This window comes from Saimiri boliviensis, chromosome 10, assembly GCF_048565385.1.
Source record: "Saimiri boliviensis isolate mSaiBol1 chromosome 10, mSaiBol1.pri, whole genome shotgun sequence".
NCBI classification, from domain to species: domain Eukaryota; kingdom Metazoa; phylum Chordata; class Mammalia; order Primates; family Cebidae; genus Saimiri; species Saimiri boliviensis.
Genome location: NC_133458.1, coordinates 97133130 through 97151503, shown reverse-complemented (window position 1 = coordinate 97151503; position 18374 = coordinate 97133130). Strand labels below are relative to the sequence as shown.

Genomic DNA, 18374 nt, shown 5'->3' with positions numbered 1-18374 from the left:
CTTAAAATTTGTACGTTGAAGTCCTAACCTCCAGCACCTCAGAATATGTATTTGGAAACAGAGCCTTTCAAGGGGTGACTAAGTTAAAACAAGGCCATTAGGGTGGGCCCAAATCCAATCTGACTTGGAAGAGGAGGAAATTTGGATACACAGAGGGACACCAAAGATGTACACTCGCAGGGGAAAGGTGAAGTGAGGACACGGTGCTGAAGTGGCCACCTGCAAGCCCGGGAGACAGGTCTGACAAGGAACCAACTCTCTGCCACCTTGATCTTGGACTTCTCGCCGCTAGGGCTGTGAGCCACAGATGTCTGTTGTTATGGCAGCCCTAGAAAACCAACACAAGTGGCCACCAAAATCTTTTTAGATTCAAAGGCCCTTCTTCAAATGAAATCTTACAGGCAGAAACCCGTTATATGAAGCATGGGGGCTGAAGGCAGTGTGGGGGCTCTTCCCATCCTTCTCCTCCTCTATCAGTCCCTGGGTCTCTAAGAACATGAAGCATCGTAGGAGCAGGGGCCACCTCAGCCACAGCTGTGACTGTCCCTTACCTAGGACTGACTTAACCATCCAGTCTAATGGGCAGCTGTCTCTTCCATGTCTTCCTGGGGGCTGGATGACCCTGAGCCCTCAGAGAATCCTGCAGAGCCTGAGGAACCAGGAACCAAGCTGGATAACAGGAGCCAGACAAAATGGAAGACATCCTACACTGGGGACCCCTCCAGGGAGCAGAGCTTGCTGGGACTTCAGTCCAATAAGCACAAGGGAAGGGTAGGCTTGACCAATGGGTGGAAACTCACAGAACAGGCTTGGCCCTGGCCACCCTGACACCAACCTCTGCAGCATTCTGCGGGCAAAGAGTCGGAACCCTGAAACAAGGGTCTGAGATGACAACCCAGCCTCCGGGGGTGCCTGCATCACCAATAAACAGAGGAGGAGGAATAGAGAGCTTTGCCCAGGATCCCAGCAAGGACCAAACCTCCCAACTCTGTCCACCATCAGAAGGTCCCTGAGATACTATGCTGTATCAAGAAACAGAACAAAGGCGACATCAGGGCTGGGAGAGTTTGCAAGGCTCAGAATGTTGCAGAAGGTAAGATGAATGCCCAGAGGAGAAGAAAACTCGCCCCGAGTTAGTGACACATGTCAGCTCAAACTCAGGGCCCTCTGCATCCCTCTCTACCTGCCCTGTCCATATATCCCAGAAGAGGAGGCTCTGCCACCGAGCAGGCTGCACCACGCATGAGCCTCCAGTGTGCACGGTCTCAGCACCTTCACATTCATCTTTCTCTCAAAAGCCTTGGAAGGCCAGGAGGGTAAGACCACCATCTCTGTTTTACTGATGGAGAAACTGAGGCCTGGTCAGTAAAAAGGACTTGTGGTTGTATGGTCACACAGAGTAGGCAGGACCAGGACTCTATCCCCAGTACCAACATCACAGAGTGTCTGCTGTGGCCTGAAATGTGGGGTGATCAGCCAGGCCAGCCAGCTCTGAGCAAGCCCTGGAGTCCTAAAGCCCCACCCTTGGCCCCCACCATTGCTGGCTCAGGTACAGCTTGTCCCTTCAGCTAAAAGCCTCCCTGTGTGAATCTGGGCATGTGGGAAAAAAAAGTTTCTGAATAAGAAGGCAAATAAGTCCAAGTGGCCTAGAGACCATGGTCCCAGCCTACTGTCCCAGCCATTCACCTAACACCAGCATCCACTTGGCCCCTGACTGGCGAGTGACCTCAGGCGTGTCCTGACCTGTCTCTCAGCTTGTGTCTTTGCTTAGAAAACCAGAGGACTAGAGTAAGAAATCTCTAGGGGCCTCCTGGGATGTACACAAGTGTGCCTGGTCCATGACTCTGTCGAAAACATCAAGCCTGAAGCAGGCAGTACTTACACTGGGGGGACCCAACCAGCCATCCCCCCTCCACCTGACCACTAGGGCATCAGACCCTGGAGGAACTCTGTCCCACCAGGTCAGCTCCTGCTTGCCCCTCCCAGAAACTGACCCTCTATCACACTTTCCCCACCCACCAGCAGTGACCTCCAGAGATAACAGCCCTTTGGTGGGACTTACATTTAAGTAAGGACAATAGCAGTAATGTAAGGGCAGCTGTGGTACAACCAAGAGAACTTGGGCTCTAAAGTCAGAGGGCTCTCGTCAAATCCAATTACTGCCGCTTACCAGTTATTTCCCTCTCTGAGCCTCAGTTTCCCCATTTGCAAAAAAGGTATGATGATACCTCCTTCTATCAAAGACTGCTGTGAGAACTGAATGAGATGAACTATATAAAGCATCTGGCATTTGGTAAATGTCACTTCCTTTTTCCTACTATAACAACGATAACAAAAAACAAAACAAAATAAACAATGGCCAAGAGGTCATGATTCCTGCCATCTCAGCCACGCATATCACAGCCAAGAACCCAGAATAAACCGAGGCCTCCAAGCAGCTGAAATGGAGCTGGGAATATCTGAAGAGGATTTGGACAGAGCGGATATCCACTGTTTTCCCAGGAAGGCCAAGAGGGAGTAGCCGATGAGTCAGAACCAATGGGTGTCAGGCCCCTTCTGCCACCTGCACTGTGTGACCTTTGGGAGACCGCTTTCCATTTCTGAGCCTCCGATGTGTCACCCCTGACAGGGATAACAATAACTACCTCGAAGGGCTGTTGCAATAAGGGACTAGACCATACCAGGTCTTGCAAACTGCAGAGGGCCCCACAGGCTGCAGGGTCAAAGTTGTTTCCATTCTCTAAGTGTGAGAGGAGAGGGCTAGGATGGGAGCCTGGGGGGGACGGGGAGAGCTGGTGGAAGGCTCTGCAGGATGGAGAAAGAGGGACCTGCAAGGAAAGAGGAGAAAACAGGGGCCCAGGCTCAGCAGCAGCTGGCCACAGCCCTTCCCAAGCTGCCTTCTGCCACCCACCTCTTCCCGTCCACCACGTCCTGCTCCTTCCCTCCCAACCAGACCCTCTGCAATTGATCCCTGTGAATCCCCACCAGTGGCCTTTGCCTACCTGGTTCTTGCTGCCTGCCCAAACCCTTCCCACTTATCTATCCCTCAGCCCTGCTAAAGGTCACTTCCTCTATAATCTCACTAACCCCAGGGACAGAAATGTCCCATCTCTTCTCCTCTCCTTCGTCCCCTTCCTAAGGGTACCCACCAACTGCTTTCACACACCTGTCTTGCCTCTCGAGGCAGCAAGGACTTTGAGGGTTAGAACTGGGCTCCAGACCCCACAGGTGCACAGCAACTGTGCCCCTAAATGACATGAGCCTACCCACACCTACCCCAGGTGACACTGCATGTGAGAAAGGCCCTGGTGGCACAGCTTCCAGGAGCTGGAAGAGGTAGGTGGAAGTGAGCAGCCCACCAGCACAGTTGAGGCTGGTCTGGCACAGGGGACCCTTCCAGCAGGTTAATTACCACTCCCTCCTTCTGAGGCCTGTCCCCTTTCTCTGGGCACCTGGCCCTTCCTGAACAAGTAGGTAAGGTCCCTGGGTGAGTGGGTAGGGACAGGAGATGCACACAGGACCGAGGGTCAGGAGATCTCCCAGCTTTTCAGTGGCCTGGGTGTGGCCCCCCTTCTCAGCTGTGCCAGGTAGGCCTCCTCCCACACAGCTCTCAGGCTTGGTGTGTGTGGCAGAATGACTGTCCTCACAGATCAGTGGCTGTGACTTGCCATCTCAGCAGCCTAGGGGTCTGGCCTGGGCACAGCTGGCTTGCTTTAGCCCAGCCCATTCCAGCTGCACTGGGAAAGGGGAGCAGGTGGTCAACCACCCAGCTGGTATGGGCTTAACTGGAGCCTCATCTGCCACCTCTCCTAAGTTGGCAGACAGAGCTGAGCAGCTCCTCTTATCCCCTCCCACAGCCCAGGGAAGGCAATGCAGGCACAGGGTCTCAGCCCGGGAGCCGGGAGGAGCCGGGAGCCTCGGGTGATGCTGCCAGCTGTGCCACTAACTGACCCTTCACATCTCAAAGTTCCCACACCTGTAAATGAGATAAGGGTCCCAGCCTGTGGACCTGTCCCTTGGGTTGCCACAAGACCACAAAGGCCCAGAACAGCAGCAAGGGCCCTTTCCCTCTCTCCTCCATCTCCAGCTCTCACTGAGGCTGGGCCTCCAGATTCAGTCTCCCAGAGGGTCATGGGGGGAAAGCAAGGCAGAGATACACAGGACAGAATTTGGTTCCCTGTAAAGAGGCCTGGGGACAGAGGAGCAGGTAGCTCCCAGGGATGAGACCAGGGGGAGAGAACAGAGTCAGTGGAAGGAAGTGTCGTCTCAAAGCATCCATGACCCCGTGAGTCCACCTTTCACTATCACCTTGGCCTCTTTAGACATTGCTGAAAATCTTCATTAGTGGGGCCTCTGCCCTAATCCGAACCAGTGTGAAATTTGGGCTGGAGTTTGAGGAAGTTCCTCTCCTCCTGTTTCCCAGCTGAGCTTCCAAAGGTCTTAGCACACTGGGGAGGAAGGACACTCAGCCATCCCACCCTGCCTCACATGTGACCTGGGGAAGACTCAGGTGAGAGAGGGCGAGTGAGCCACAAAGCCAGGGTGTCTGTGGGGAAACGGGAGCCCAGGGGTCAGGCTCCTGGTCGGGGTGGCTCTGTTCAGACCTCATTATTCTGGGCTGGCAGTGGCTCAGCAGAGTCCCGGGAAAGTTGACGAGCATCTCGCGGACCCCTCCCACTCAGAACAGCACATCTGAACCTTGATGAACCCATGATCCTCAAGGGGAAGAGCCCCTGTTCACATCTCACCCCACCAACCAACCACCCCTTCCCCTTCCCCTTCCCCTTCCCGATTCTCCCCAGAGGGTCTGACTGGGTGAGTGCTGCCTGCACTTGCTGGAACAGAAAGCTTGGTGATCTTTTTTCTTTATTACTAAGAGAGCCTGGGGGGGCCTCCATGAAGGCCCAGCCCACCCCAAACCCATATCTGCTCTCCTGTTCTCAGATACACTTGTTTCCTGACTCTGCCTTGTCCTTTTATAGCAGGTGTGGTGGCCCTGTGTGGGCAGTGACTGCCTTCTGGAGACAGCCCATGTCCATATGCCTGTGATGGCGCAGCCCAGGCCTGGTCATGGCAATCACACCAGGAATGGCACCCAGCACCCAGCATGCTGAGGAGCTGCTGGAGAAGGGCTCTCTTGAGCCCACTGTGCAGGAGGACCCTCCTGAGCATGCAGCTAGGACAGAGGAGCCAAGAGTGAAGAGACAAAAGAACAGATACCCGGTCCCACAGACCATGTCTGGGCTCCTGGGTGCAGCCGCTCCTAAAGCACAGGATTCTGATAGGAGCAGTCGGCAGCTTTGTTTCTGCTTAGGCCCGCTGGCTGGGAATCGAGCTTCTGTCACTGTCTTTCCATCCAACGCTCACGGCTGGCTTTTGTTTCAGAACTATTTGCACAAAGGAAGAAACTGTTGTGTTGTTGCCATTGCTTTTAATCTCTTGAGGAGAGTTACAAAGAGCCACAGAGTGACATGGTGTGGGTCCTGCCCAGTGACATGCCTCACCCTCAGCACCGACCTTGTGCTGTTCAAAAAACTGTTTCTGCAAATGACTAGCTACCACCTCTTCCAGACTTTCAAGATTGCCTTTGGGCAACTGAAGTTGCTGCTGGAATGAAGGCCAAGAATCTACTGTATGAAAAGGTTTTCTCCCCCACTGCACCCTCTCAACGACCTGGTCAGGCCTGTGTTTCACTGAGGCACTGGGATAGCAGGTGCACAGTGCCACCCAGGCCTGGTTCACAGCCGGCCCTGATCCTGGACTCTGAGCATCCTTGGGGCTTGTGAGAGCTCCCTGGGGAAAGTTCTAACCATGCCGTTTGGAAAGCAGCAGAGCTATGCGAGCATGAAATCCTGCATGAGATTTACCGTAATCAATTTGAGATCTTAGAAAAGAAAATAAACGGCTTGAGATCAAGCGAGGGGAAAAAAAAAAAAAAAAAAAAAAAAACCTTCACAAGGCTTTGCACACAGCTTGAGATAAACAAACCTCAAAGGCCTATTTCTCGACTGTTCTTGGGGCCTCTGACAGTCAAGAGGCCAGGCAGGCAGTGGTTGGCAGCGCTCAGCTAGGTTTATGTCTACCCATGCTGTCCTCACCCTGGATCTGGTCTCAGTTAGGAATGGCTAATAGACAGGAGGCACCGACTTGGGTGCAAAGGCCAAAGAAGAGAAGCCTCTAGTGCCCAGGCATGAGTCAGAGAACCCACACCAGGAGGGAGGAACCACCATGCCCTCTCCATCACCCATCACAATCGCATGCGCACGTCCACAATCCCAAACACAACCACCAACACCCATGTCACCTCACACCCGGCCATACAGTGTCACCAATGTCTCCCATCCACATACTAGCACACCACCACAAATGTAACATACACACACTGTATTTGTAAAGAACTGGGGTGGGTTTTCCTAGCCCACCACTCCACTTCTCTCTAGCTGAACCGCAGTTGGTCCTAGAGACTCTGCTGTCTCTTTGTGTTATCAGGACATGTTTTCAACTGCCCAAAGTGGTAACAGATTGCCCTGAAATGGCATCAGAGGATTCTCTGGCAAAGCTGAATCAGAACCCCAGAGCAGGAAGGCCCTCGGCAATCATCTGGTTCTGAGGTTAAGTTGTGTATGCAGGGCTGGGGCTTCTCCAAAGTAGGGGTTCAGGGGCTCAGGGGCCATGGCCGGAGAGCAGGGGTTGGTGCTGGATTGGGAGGCTGGGGAGGGGTAGCAGGGCCCTCTCCCTCCCACCTCTGCTGCTCTAATCGAAGTCATTCTGCTGCATCTGCTTCACACAGTGAACTTGGGAACAAAGCTTATTTCGGTTAAAAAAAAAAAAAGGCCAGGCGCGGTGGTTCAAGCCTGTAATCCCAGCACTTTGGGAGACCGAGGTGGGTGGATCACGAGGTCGAGATCGAGACCATCCTGGTCAACATGGTGAAACCCCGTCTCTACTAAAAATACAAAAAAGTAGCTGGGCATAGTGGCACATGCCTGTAATCCCAGCTACTCGGGAGGCTGAGGCAGGAAAATTGCCTGAACCCAGGAGGCGGAGGTTGCAGTGAGCCGAGATCGCGCCATTGCACTCCAGCCTGGGTAACAAAAGCGAAACTCTGTTTAAAACAAAACAAAACAAAACAAAAATCAGATTTTGTTTTCATTACAAACATAGTTTAAAAAGCACCAGCCCAACCCTTCTGGTTAGATAAAGAACCTAAGGCACGGGCTGGGTCAGTCACACAGCTGTGGGCAACTGAACTGTGCTGAAGACTCGGGTACCGTGGTGCTACACTATGACCAAGAAGTGAGTGCTTTCCTGTGACCTGCCGCCCCACTGGGCTTCCCTGGACAAGCCTAATGGTGCCTGAGGAGGGTGACATTCACACCCAAGTGTCCGCAGGTCTGTAGAGAAAGACCTTTGCCGGCTGCTGGCTCAGGAGGTAGCAGGCAGAGGTGGGATTCCAGCCCCAGAACCGTTATCATTGCCCTGCCAATCACCACAAACCTTCAGCAGAGCCCGGCACCCCTCAGAGAGCCAAGGCTGGAGGTGCTGGTGTGCTGGGAACACTGCTGGAGTGCAGCGTGACTGGCACATGAGGGGAGTGGGCTGCTCTAGGGACTCCCCTCTGGAAAGCCAGGGAACGGCTTCTTCATGGGTGCCCTCCCACATGCAGTAATGCTAGCATGCTATCTGAAATAATCTCAGCGTGGCTGTTCCACGGGATTTGGGCAGTGCCATGACTGCCCAGGCTATTCCCAGCCTTGCTGGTGTTCCTGTCTTTCCTCTTCAGGAGGCTCCCCTGGGCCCCAGGTGGGTGGGAGGGTCAGCTGCACTCAGATGCCCACATCTCTGGCAGCCCCTCATGGGGAGCATGCCAGAGCCAGAAGGGAGCACTGATCTGGAGGAGCCCCCAGGGGAGCACAAGCTGCCCAAGGCCTGCCCTGTTCCTCATTTGAAGCCTTTAGTTTAACTGAAAGTATAAAGTTCTCTTATCTTCTCAAGTACACCTCTGAACTGCACACCCCTGGGTGGGGCTTGGTTCCATGGCCCCTCCTTCACTCCTCCAGAGGCACTCAGCACAGGGAGCTCTCGGCTACTCAGGACATGACTGCCAAGGGTGAGTGTCACTGCAGAAGCCCTGTCGGGCATTGCTGGACATCCCTGTGGCTGTGCCTACTGAGATGGCAGCATGGCCTCCACCACAGGGCCCCAAGCCACGGCTGCAGGCAAGAAGAGACAAGAAGGCACACAAAGGCATTTGAGCTCCTGGGATAGGGTCAGACTAGCTATGGCCATTATTCCTGGCTTGTACCCACCAAGAGCTGTGCCAAGCACAGATGCATCTTGTGAGGCAGGAATCCTCACTCTGATTTTAGAGGAAGAAGCTCGAGCTGTATAGAGGAGTAGAGAGTCATGCCTAAAACCAGCCAACTTTTTCCAAAGTTCAGGGTTTCAAACAGCAAACCCAAAGAGCCGGCTCTGGGGCCAGACTGCCTAGTGGAGCCGAGGGCCATCAGATTCACTTGCTGTATAATTTTGAAGCCTTCTCACCTCCCTAAGCCTTGCTTCCTCCTCTGAAAAACAAGGATGGTGAGAGCACTCACAAGGCGCCCACCTACCAGGGCTGCTGTGGACTGTTCTTTGCGTTCGTGAGCAAAATGTTAAGGCAAAGGGTCTTGCAGGCAAGAAGCTTCACAGACTCTATCCTTACAGCTGACAATGAGACCTGCCTCCACATTGTCCAGACTGTCGTCCTAATTAGGAGAGGAGAAGAGGGAGGCCACAGGGTAAGACAAAACCCAACCCGTGCCTGCCTGCTGGCTCCACTACCACAGCAGGGCTCTATTTGGGCCCTCTGGGAGGCAGAGGCCCATGCTGCCCCAGGTGCCTTGACCATCTGCCTGCAGAACCCAGGGAAGGGCCTCAGGTGCCCTGGAAGAACAGCTGGAATGTGTGTCTGTGGGTATGTTCATGTTTTTGTGTGCTTTTGTGTGTCTGTCCATATGTCTCTGTGTCTGTGTTCATGGCCGTGTATGCACATGTGTGTGTGTGTGTGTGTGTGTGTGTGTGTGTGTGTGTGTGATGGCAGCCTGTGACTTCAGGCCCAGCAGCATGAGGCCGCACAGGTCCAGCAGGGCAGCCTTCCCCACACTAATGCCTGACAGGTGTCCAGCTTGGTTGGACAGGGTAGAAGGGGGAAGCGGCAGCCCTAGTCCCCAGCTCTGCACAACATCAAGAGTGGCCTGGGCATGGAGCCCTGAAGCCCCTTTCAGAGGGAGAGGGCTACACGCAGGAGCATGCATGTAAATAGGCGCCCACTCCCAGGCTGTCCCGTGACCACCAGAATAGACACACTCTAGCTTGGAGCCCTAGACTCCCAGAGCCAGATGGTCCCCACACGAATGGGGACACTTAGGCTGGCATTATGGGGCCTGGCCCTCCTGAGAATGCAGCTTCCCCTCAGGGAGACCTGGCAACTCCCACCCAACCCGTCAGCCCAGGAATGAGCCAACCCAGGAGCAAACCCAGTCCTGGGGAGAAGGTGGTACAGCTTATGGTCTCCATGCACATGAGTCCATGCCAGGAATGAATCATATCATTATTGCAGGATTAGAAGTTAGAAATTGCTGTGCGCTCACACGTATTTAATAAGGTCAGAAGCAGCAAGCAGCAGGCAACCCGGCGCACGAGGCCACAGAACCCCCCTGTCCTCCCCCGAATCCACAGCAGAGGCCCCTAGAACAGCGAGGGCACCGACCAGGCCCAGCCAGGCCGGGGAAGTGTCTCCTGCTGTGACCTCCTTCCCCTGGGCACCACAAGTCTACTCACCCTGCCTCCCCACTTCCCAGGGCCCACCTGCTGAGGGCTGTTCCCAAGTCCTCCCCACTATGTACCCCTCAAAGTAAGATTCACTGCCCCAGGACACTCTGCTTGAAAGTGAATGGGGCAATCGACTGTACTTCCCACAACCATTTATGCGCTATTAATCTGCTACACTTCCTGGTGACATGTCTAGGTTACAAATACAGACAAAGAGGCCTAAAAAGCTCCTAGGGAATGAGCTTCATGGGGAAACTCCAGCTGTAGGGCAGGCTGGGGGGCCATGTTTCACCCGATGCAGAGTCAGCACAGAGACCCTGCCGACAGGGGTCAGGCAGGGGAGATTAGGACAAGCCACCCTGCCACCTCAGCACCACTCACTCACCACCCGGGATGCCAGCCTTGTCCTCGCAGCTGTAGGGTTGCCTTGGTCTACAGCAAGGCCTCCCTGTCCTGAGCTCTTGGGGGCCCTCGGCCATCTCCTGGGTCTCAGCCTCAACTGTCCATCCCTGCACATGTGCCAGGGGCCTCTGCCTGAGTGCTCAAGTGTGCACATGCTGCAGTCCCTGGCAAGCTCCTTGAGGGCCAGTGGCGTGTCTTTCAGGTTGTCCCCCGTACACATGGTAGCCCTGGACATGCGTCTATGTAGAACCCAACTACTCTCGCTCCTCTACCAGCAGACCTGCCCCTAATCCACTGCTTCATTCATCATTTCCACAACATTCTCGGAGCCCACGTCACGCACCAAGCACCATCCTGGACTCTAGGGAGGCGGCAGTGAACAAGACAGATCAGCCCAGCCCCAGAGAGTTCAGGGAGAAAGATACTCACAGCTCCGTGGACCTGGATAGGATGGCAGACAGGGTGAGCAGGATGCATCCATAGGGGCCCACTTCAAACTGGGAGGGGAGAGAAAAATGAGCTCCATGCCATCAGCACCTCCCTCTTCCCAGCCCCACACCTCTGTGGGAGCCACACCCCAGGGAGCAGCCTTCCCTGAGCCAACTGCCTCCAGCCCAGCCCTGGGGTTGCTGGGTGGCCCAAGGGCTGACCTCCTAAAGGACAGGGCATTGGAACAGCCCAAATGACAATGGCAGCAGAGTCAGGGTGATGCAGGAGCCACCGCAGAGAACAACAGTGACCTCGGAGTCCTCAAAACTCATGAGACAGCAACAGTCGTGGCCAGCTCCATTATGGTGCAAGCATCTTATGGGCATTATCACGTCAAACACTCTAACAGGCCTGGGGACAATACTATGATTACTGCCCTCTAACATATGTGCAACTGAGGCTCAGAAACCGAGTGAGCTGTCCAAGACCACGCAGCTTGTCGGCAGCACACTGGGACTCCAGAGGGCTCTAATTCCAGCAGAGAGCAGGTATGGAGCGGAGTCAGGATCCACTGAGGCAAAGGAGGCAGCCATGCAGATGCATGTCTTAAAATAATTTTTTTTGGATATTTTAAAATAACATTTTAGCATTTTGTTCTTTGTGGATTTTTCTGATTAACTCTGATTTTTAAGAAAGATAGTTTTTGCTAATATCTGAGTTTTTTGGCACCCCCTTAGATTTTGCATCCAAAGTAAGTACTCCTCCCAACTCTAGTTTGGAGCCCATGTCCTGGGGCCTGTCTGCCTAATTTACATTCTCACTCTGCCACTCTTTGCTATGTGACCACGAAAACATTCCTAGACTCCTCTATCCTCAGTCTTCTCATCTGTAAAAAGAGGGTAATAATCACAGCTCCTACCCTCATCAAGTTGTGAAAATTACGTGAGCTAATCCTTTTAAAGCACTTCAAACAGGGCCTGGCACCTGTGTTAGCCGTTAGTACAAAGCTGGCTCTGCTCCGCCCATCTGTCCAGTGAGCCTAGTAGGCCACAGCCTACTGGTATGGACCATATCACTTCTGCTGCCTGGAGAAATACTATCCTCAACTGCAAGTCAGTGTGAAGGCCTCACCCATCCCGCTTTGGAGACCATGAACTGTTACTGAAGACATTGCCTATTGTAATAGTCAGAGTTCCTTATGTGTAATCACATTTTGGACTTAGAAGAAAAAAAATCTCAACTTGTTTCTCCTGGAACAGATAATGAAAAATTATAAAACTTACCATGTTTACATTTTTGCCTTGGCTGCCAGGAAGCTCAAAGCCAAATACAGTGTTCTACTATGGTTACTACTGGAGCTCAAGCTTCTGATAAAATTTTCTTCTCCTCAAATTATACTGTTTATTTTCACCCAGGAATTCACTTGGTCAATCAGTCATTTTTTAAAATGTACTGGTGAAATTTCTGTGCCAAGAGGATGCTCCTGGCTAAGGCTGTACTTGTGAGCAAGGTGGATATGGATCTCTCCTCTTGGGGAAGTAATTTAAGGAAGCAAAAACAATAAGCAACTTGAAAAGGCTGGGAGGAGGGGTTCTGCCACAACAGAAATGCAGGCTCCTTCAGAAACACACAGGGAGGGACTTCAACACACACTTCGAGCTTGGGGAGAGAGTAGCAGGGAAGGCTTTCTGGAGAAAGTGATGACTGACCAGAAACCCAGAGGACAGGCACCAATCAGAAAAGTGAACGCTGCTCCAGACAAGAGGAGCAGCACATACAGGCCCAGAAGCAAGAGAGGGCAGCTAGGCAGGAGCACGGCAGAGCCCTGAGGACATCATTTTCTTTTCAAAGCAACTTCAAACCTTTTCTCTAAGCAGGAATGGAATGAATGAATCAACAACAATCTTAAATCAACCTCATCTTAATTCTGTGATCTCAGGCCAGTCACTTCATTTCTGCTGCCCTCAGTTTCCTCTTTGCAAAAGAGTAACAATGAAGACCCACCGGGCCTATTTCCTTGGCTTATGGTGGACATTCTACGGGACCATGTCTGTGGAAGTGCTCTGACAATTGTGAAGAGTAATGCTGATGTCTCCCCCTGCACAGGGGGTCACAGGCCCAGCAGGACTTGGGCCACTGGCCCCTTGTCCCAGCTCTGCACGCTGCCTAGGGAAGTCACAAAGCTCTTAGTCTCAGTGTCCCTTTCCACAGAAAGCCTAATCTGCCACAAATTTCCATCTCCCCTTGGAAAAGTCGCAAAGTGTTCCTGGTCTCAGTTTCCACTTCTGGAATTCTTGCCCACTTCTACCATGGACGTATACGCTGCCCTGGGGCAGCCGTAGTACTTGCTTGGTCTGTGGTCTATTTCCCCTTCTGCCATGCCTGTAATGCCTACCTACCTGCAATGAAGTAATGGACATAGAAGCCCACTCTAAGCCCCAACTCTGGGTAAATTTGGGGACCTCTTATTACTATTTATGCCAGCATCTCCCCCAGTCCTAGGAACACCCCCAAGGAGACCCTCGCCCCGACCCTGAGCCCTGGACATGCCTCTCTGCAGAGGGTGGGGAAGAACCCTGCTTGAAGCTCCTTGCCCTTGCTGGAACACAACTAAATGGCACCAATATTCCATTTTGTTTTTTTAAACTTTTATTAAAATTATCTCATCAAATTCAAGCTGCCAAGACATGAGAGGCCACAGGGCAACATGCCGGCAATGAAAGACAAGGTCAGGCAGGGCAATTGACCCAGACACTGCCATCGGGGTCTAGAAAAATGTCGGGTGCCACTTGGGAAGAAGGAGCCATTCTTCCAGTGCTGCTCCGCACTCCATAGAGACCTGAGTCCACCAAGGAACACCGATGGGAGGCAGAGGTGGGGCATCCTCCAGCTGGCCAGGGGCCTGCCAGACACCTTGCCCAGAGGGCGAGCAATAATGAAAACACAGCAAGAAGGCTATTTATTTTGGGCAGAGATGGCTTGGTGTACATTTCCAGGCCTGGCACGAGGAACCCCTCTTAGGCCCAGGCCATGAAAAATGAATTTGGTGAGGGCAGTGCTGAGGCAGCTCAACCGCTTCCAGCAAAAACATAAATTAAACTGCAGGGGGAGAGCTGCCTAGCAGAGTGAGGAGGGCCGAACACTGACTGCCTGTACCCAGGACCAAAGCCAGGAGAGGAGGGGATGGCTTTGAGTCCAAACGCATCACTGAAGGAGGCGGCCCCTTGCCCTGTTGCAGACCCTACTCTCTCAACCCTTCCACAAACCCTGTCTTGGTTAGGCTTCATCAAAGCCCTGGGGTACAGGCTAAGGGGGAGGCCCAATCTCATAGACAAGGATGCAGAGGTCCTGGTGCTGAGGGGCCACCCCAGTCCATCTGTGGGCAGCTGTAAGCCTCAGGATCTGCGATCATTTGAGCAATTACCCTCAGGCTCCACCCTGGCCCCTGAAGCCTCACCAGTCACTTCCTTTTCCTGGCCCTCGTGGTTCCATGCTCTGCTTCAGTTGACAGTGTGACCAGGTGCCCCTATTCCTGGCCACCCTGGCCAGATCCCATGCACGAATTCCATGAGGCTCTGCTCATCTCTCCTATGACTGCTGCACTCTCATGATAGTCTGGATCAACAGCAGGTCCCCTTTCTTCTCATTCAGACTGCCTGGTACTACATTTGGAAGACACCCTTCTCCACGTGTTTGAGGTTCTTCTTTGAGGACCCCCCATAGACGATGAAGAGCTGGAAGCTACCTGACAACTGCTCCATCTTTCATTTTCCAGATGAGGGAACTGAGACCCAGTGACTTCCCCAAGGCCATATGTGACTAAGGAATAAGCCAGAGGAGGCCCCCAGGCCCCTGCTCCAGGCCTCCCCTGCCAAGGCCAGGCAGTGGATGCACTGCATCAGTAGATGGCCTGCCGGATGACACCAATGAAAAACCAGAGTGGGGGACAGGCAGCAAGGGAAAGACAGCCCAGGGCTTCCCCTCCCATGAGCCTGGGCAGCGCAACCCATGCAGAAAGGGAGCCATCGTAATCCATGCTTTTGGGTGGGGCCCCAAAGCCTCTGTCTCGGCTGTGGGTGAAAGCATTTCAGGTGAACTGCGCCTCCGGTGACTTCACCTGCCTCCTCTTGTTCTTAGGGCAAACCCCATTGTCCACCCAAGGGACAGCTGGTGCTGTCAGGGCCTGGTCATTTCCCAGGGCTGTGCCCAGGCCTCCGGGGTCTTTGGGAAAGTTGTGTGGAAGGCAGTCGTGACAGCAGGAGCTTTAGTCCTGATCTCATTTCCAGCAAGTTCTCCCACACTCTGGCTTATCACCAAACCCTCTAGGTGCCTTCCTGGGGCCGAAAAGAGCAGATCCCACATCCAGAAGGCCAAAGGAAAGGCAAGGGGAGGCATACCAGGAGACAAAGGTCTGCGTTCTTCCTCTGCTTCAATCCTGACACACAGATGTCAGAACCGTGAGGCCTCACAGTGGGGTCTCACAGGTCGCCGGTCTCCTGGCCTTAGCTCATGCCACACCCACCTTCTGTAATGCTTCCCTCTCACTTCCGCATGTCTACAAGAAGCCCATCTCAAGGCTGCCCTTACAGCATCACTACAATGGCAATGGTAGTGTCAACAACAGAAGCTAACAACTACTGAGAACATCAAGCACGGCCCAGCTGCCCTACCATGCTCTGAGGCAGGCACTGTTCTTACCTACGTTTTACAAGTGGGGAAACTGAGGTACAGAAGGATTCAGTAAGCTGCCTGAGGTCGTGAAGCTACCGAAGGGTGAATCTGAATTCAAAGCTAGGCCAACCGCTCCAGCTAGGCCAAACCGTTCTTTACCCGCAGAGTGTGCAGCCCCTCCTCACAGAGCCTGTGATGCCGCAGCGCTGCAGTGACTTCCCGGAGCCCTGGAGATCCGCTGCTGTCTGGCCCTGGCCATGCCCTGCCCAGATCATGGCCAGGAGTGGATGTATAGCTCTCCCCGGCAGACAGGGGGCTCCAGAGCCCCCACCTAGGCTTGCCACCCCAGGGACACCAATCAAGGTGTGCATCACACTGCTAAGCCCTCCAACCCACCCAGGAAGCCACTTTCTGGTCACTGCACCAGCTGGTCCCAGGGCCCACTCCACTGACAAAGAGCTCCTGTGTTCCAGAGGCACTGCTTCCATGCCGACAGAGAGAACGCTCTGGTGACCTCCATCAAACAACTGCTTCCTCTGTGTCCTGAACCCACCTGTCCAGCTCTGCTGTCGGCAGCCCTGGCTGTGGCTGCTCCCTGTGCCCTGCCTCCAGGACCAGCCCTCGAGGATGCAATGGCAAGAGCCAGATCCCTTGCCCCAAGCCCATTCTCCTCAGCCCCTGACCCAGGGGCCAGCATGACTCCTTCCCAGTTTCCTCGCCACCCCGGATGGGACGACAGGAAGAACAATTCCAGTTCCACGATGAAACAGAAGGCTTGGTAATGCATATCCCACAGGAGTAAGGCACGGTTCATACCTGATGAATGCTTTGTTGAAGGAAAGTCACCAGGTCCTCATAGCATGCCAAACTGTGGAGCGTGAGCTGAGAAGACAAACACGCAGGGTGAGTGGCCCAAGCCCCGTGCAGTACCCCATCCTGGATTAGCTTCTGCTCCCCGGCTTCAGCAGCTAAAAATCCCCACTTGGGAATGTCCCTGTGTCAGAGAGCAGCATCCCCAAGTCGGGGCTGAGAGACACGGCCATTCCTGTGTGTGACTGAAAGGCTGGTTGGCATCGCTGGAGTCACCGCGGTTCAGGTGGCCCTGCTGTAGCCCTGGGCCTGAGACCCCAGAATTCCAGCATCCTGTGTTGCCCCAACTGGGAAAGGCTGCACCCCATGGGCGAGTCACTGATATCAGAAAGGAGGCTGGCAGGGAGGTGGATGAGGCAGGGGCCACATCCAGATCACAATAGCCAGGCCAGGTGGAAGCCAACAGGCCGTGTCCTGAGTTCAGCGGGAAGCAGCCTATGAGTCTCTTTTGCAGGCCAGGAAAAAACAATTCAAGAGAAAACATTCAAGAATGTGAGACCCGTAATTAGGGTAACAGGGCAACACGTGCCCAAACTGAGGCCAAATGAAACTAATTAAACAAAAATTCTCAGTGAAGAGGTTGGCAGAGGTAGCTGAAAAACTTCACTGTTTTTATATTTTCCAAAATGCAAAAACATTATGTCTCCCATTTTTTCCCCCAACCGTGTGACTTAGATCTGGCTTTATGGCTGGTGTTCCATGCTATTAAAGTTCCTCCCCACATTCTAACTTTCTCTGCCTTTCCTTACCACCCCTGCCCCACCCCCTCCCACAACAATCCTGGAGCAGATGCTAAAGAAAGAGGAAGAGGGACCCAGAGAAGCCTGGGGCTTAACCAAAAGGCATTCCATATAAACTTCAGCTCTGCACACCCTCGAGGGGACAGGGAGCCAGTCAGCCTTTTGGCCATAAAGCCCACTCTAGCAGAAGCCCGTCCCCAAAGCCACCCTACATCTGTCCCCACCCTAATCCCAGGACTAGGATTCCTGGGACCCGGGCTGCGGGAAGGCCAGCCTGTCCCCAGGTGAGGAAGGATTTACTTATATGAAAGGAGAGAGTCCCCAAACAAAGCCAAAGGTTACGTGATAATTTTCCAGAAACCCGTACTGTTTCTAAGACTCCATCTGCTTTATATTTCCCTGCTGGACTGAACTGCTGTGTTCTCGAAGCCCTAAAAAGGAAAGGAAGGTGCATGAGTCCTCCGCGTGGAGAGAAGGCGTGCCCTCCAGCTGGGGCAAAACCACATGTGTCATTAAATAAGGACAAATAAGAAAGTGGCTCCAGAGAGAAAATGGAGCCAGGAGTTTCTCGTTTTTCCCCACTTTGAACTCACCCACTAGTCTGGGCCCAGAGAACTCCAATAGCAGGATTTAAAAGAAAAAAAAAAAAAAAAGAAATGGAAAAAAGACCGCAAAGGGAAAGCTTGGAATAACCAAACCCAAACCCAAACCCAAGCTCTGGCAGTAGGAAGTCTGACTCTCACCCCCAAGTGACAAACATGTTTCCAGACTCTGAAATGTGGACTTGCCCCTCGCTTTCACTGACAGGAGGAACTCCAGCCTCTGTCCTTTCGAGGCTCCCCCAGGGCGTGCAGTCCCCAGGGGTGTGCAGCCCAAGGTATTAGGGAACAGGAGCCGGGTTTAGGGTGTGCTCCTTTAGTGGCTGTGTACCCTTTGCTTCTGCTTCCTAATCTGTAAAACAGGGAGCAACTGAATTCCTGCCCCATCTGTTCTCAGGGTTGCCCTGCAGATCCTAAGGGCTGGGGTTAATAAGTTAACTGGAAGGTAAGTACCGAAGACAAGTGATAGTAATAATAACAAAAATAAATAACGATATCTAACATGTGGAGCTTATGTGCCAGACACACTTCGCATTTATAATTATTTATCAGCTATTTATATTGATAAAATGATTTAAACTTATACTCATATATCGTTTCTTTACACTGACTCATTTAGGTCTCACAACTATCCAGGTAAGTCATTGTTCTTATCATCCCCATTTTGCAGATGAGTAAACAGAGAGGTTCCATCAGTTGCCTAATGTCACACAGCCAGTAAGCAACAGCATGCGGAGTCTGACCTAAGAGTCCCTTCTCTGAAGCACTATGCTACAGTGACTAATGTACCCCCAGAGTATGGCCTTTGGCCCCAAAAGTTTTCTCCTTTACTACAGCTTAGCCTCACAAG

The 18374-nt window shown here is 53.0% G+C and overlaps 1 protein-coding gene across 2 annotated transcripts in view; it reads right to left on the bottom strand.

The window, feature by feature from the left end:
* MINDY4 (MINDY lysine 48 deubiquitinase 4) overlaps positions 1-18374 on the bottom strand; it is a 131929-nt gene that overhangs the window by 22133 nt on the left and 91422 nt on the right. For both annotated transcript variants that reach the window (XM_010345719.3, XM_039473088.2), the window contains 3 exons: positions 17293-17356; positions 16132-16197; positions 10645-10712 (listed from right to left, as the gene is read on the bottom strand). In XM_010345719.3, the coding sequence (XP_010344021.1) occupies positions 10645-10712; positions 16132-16197; positions 17293-17356 (198 nt within the window). The remainder of the gene's footprint in view (positions 1-10644; positions 10713-16131; positions 16198-17292; positions 17357-18374) is intronic.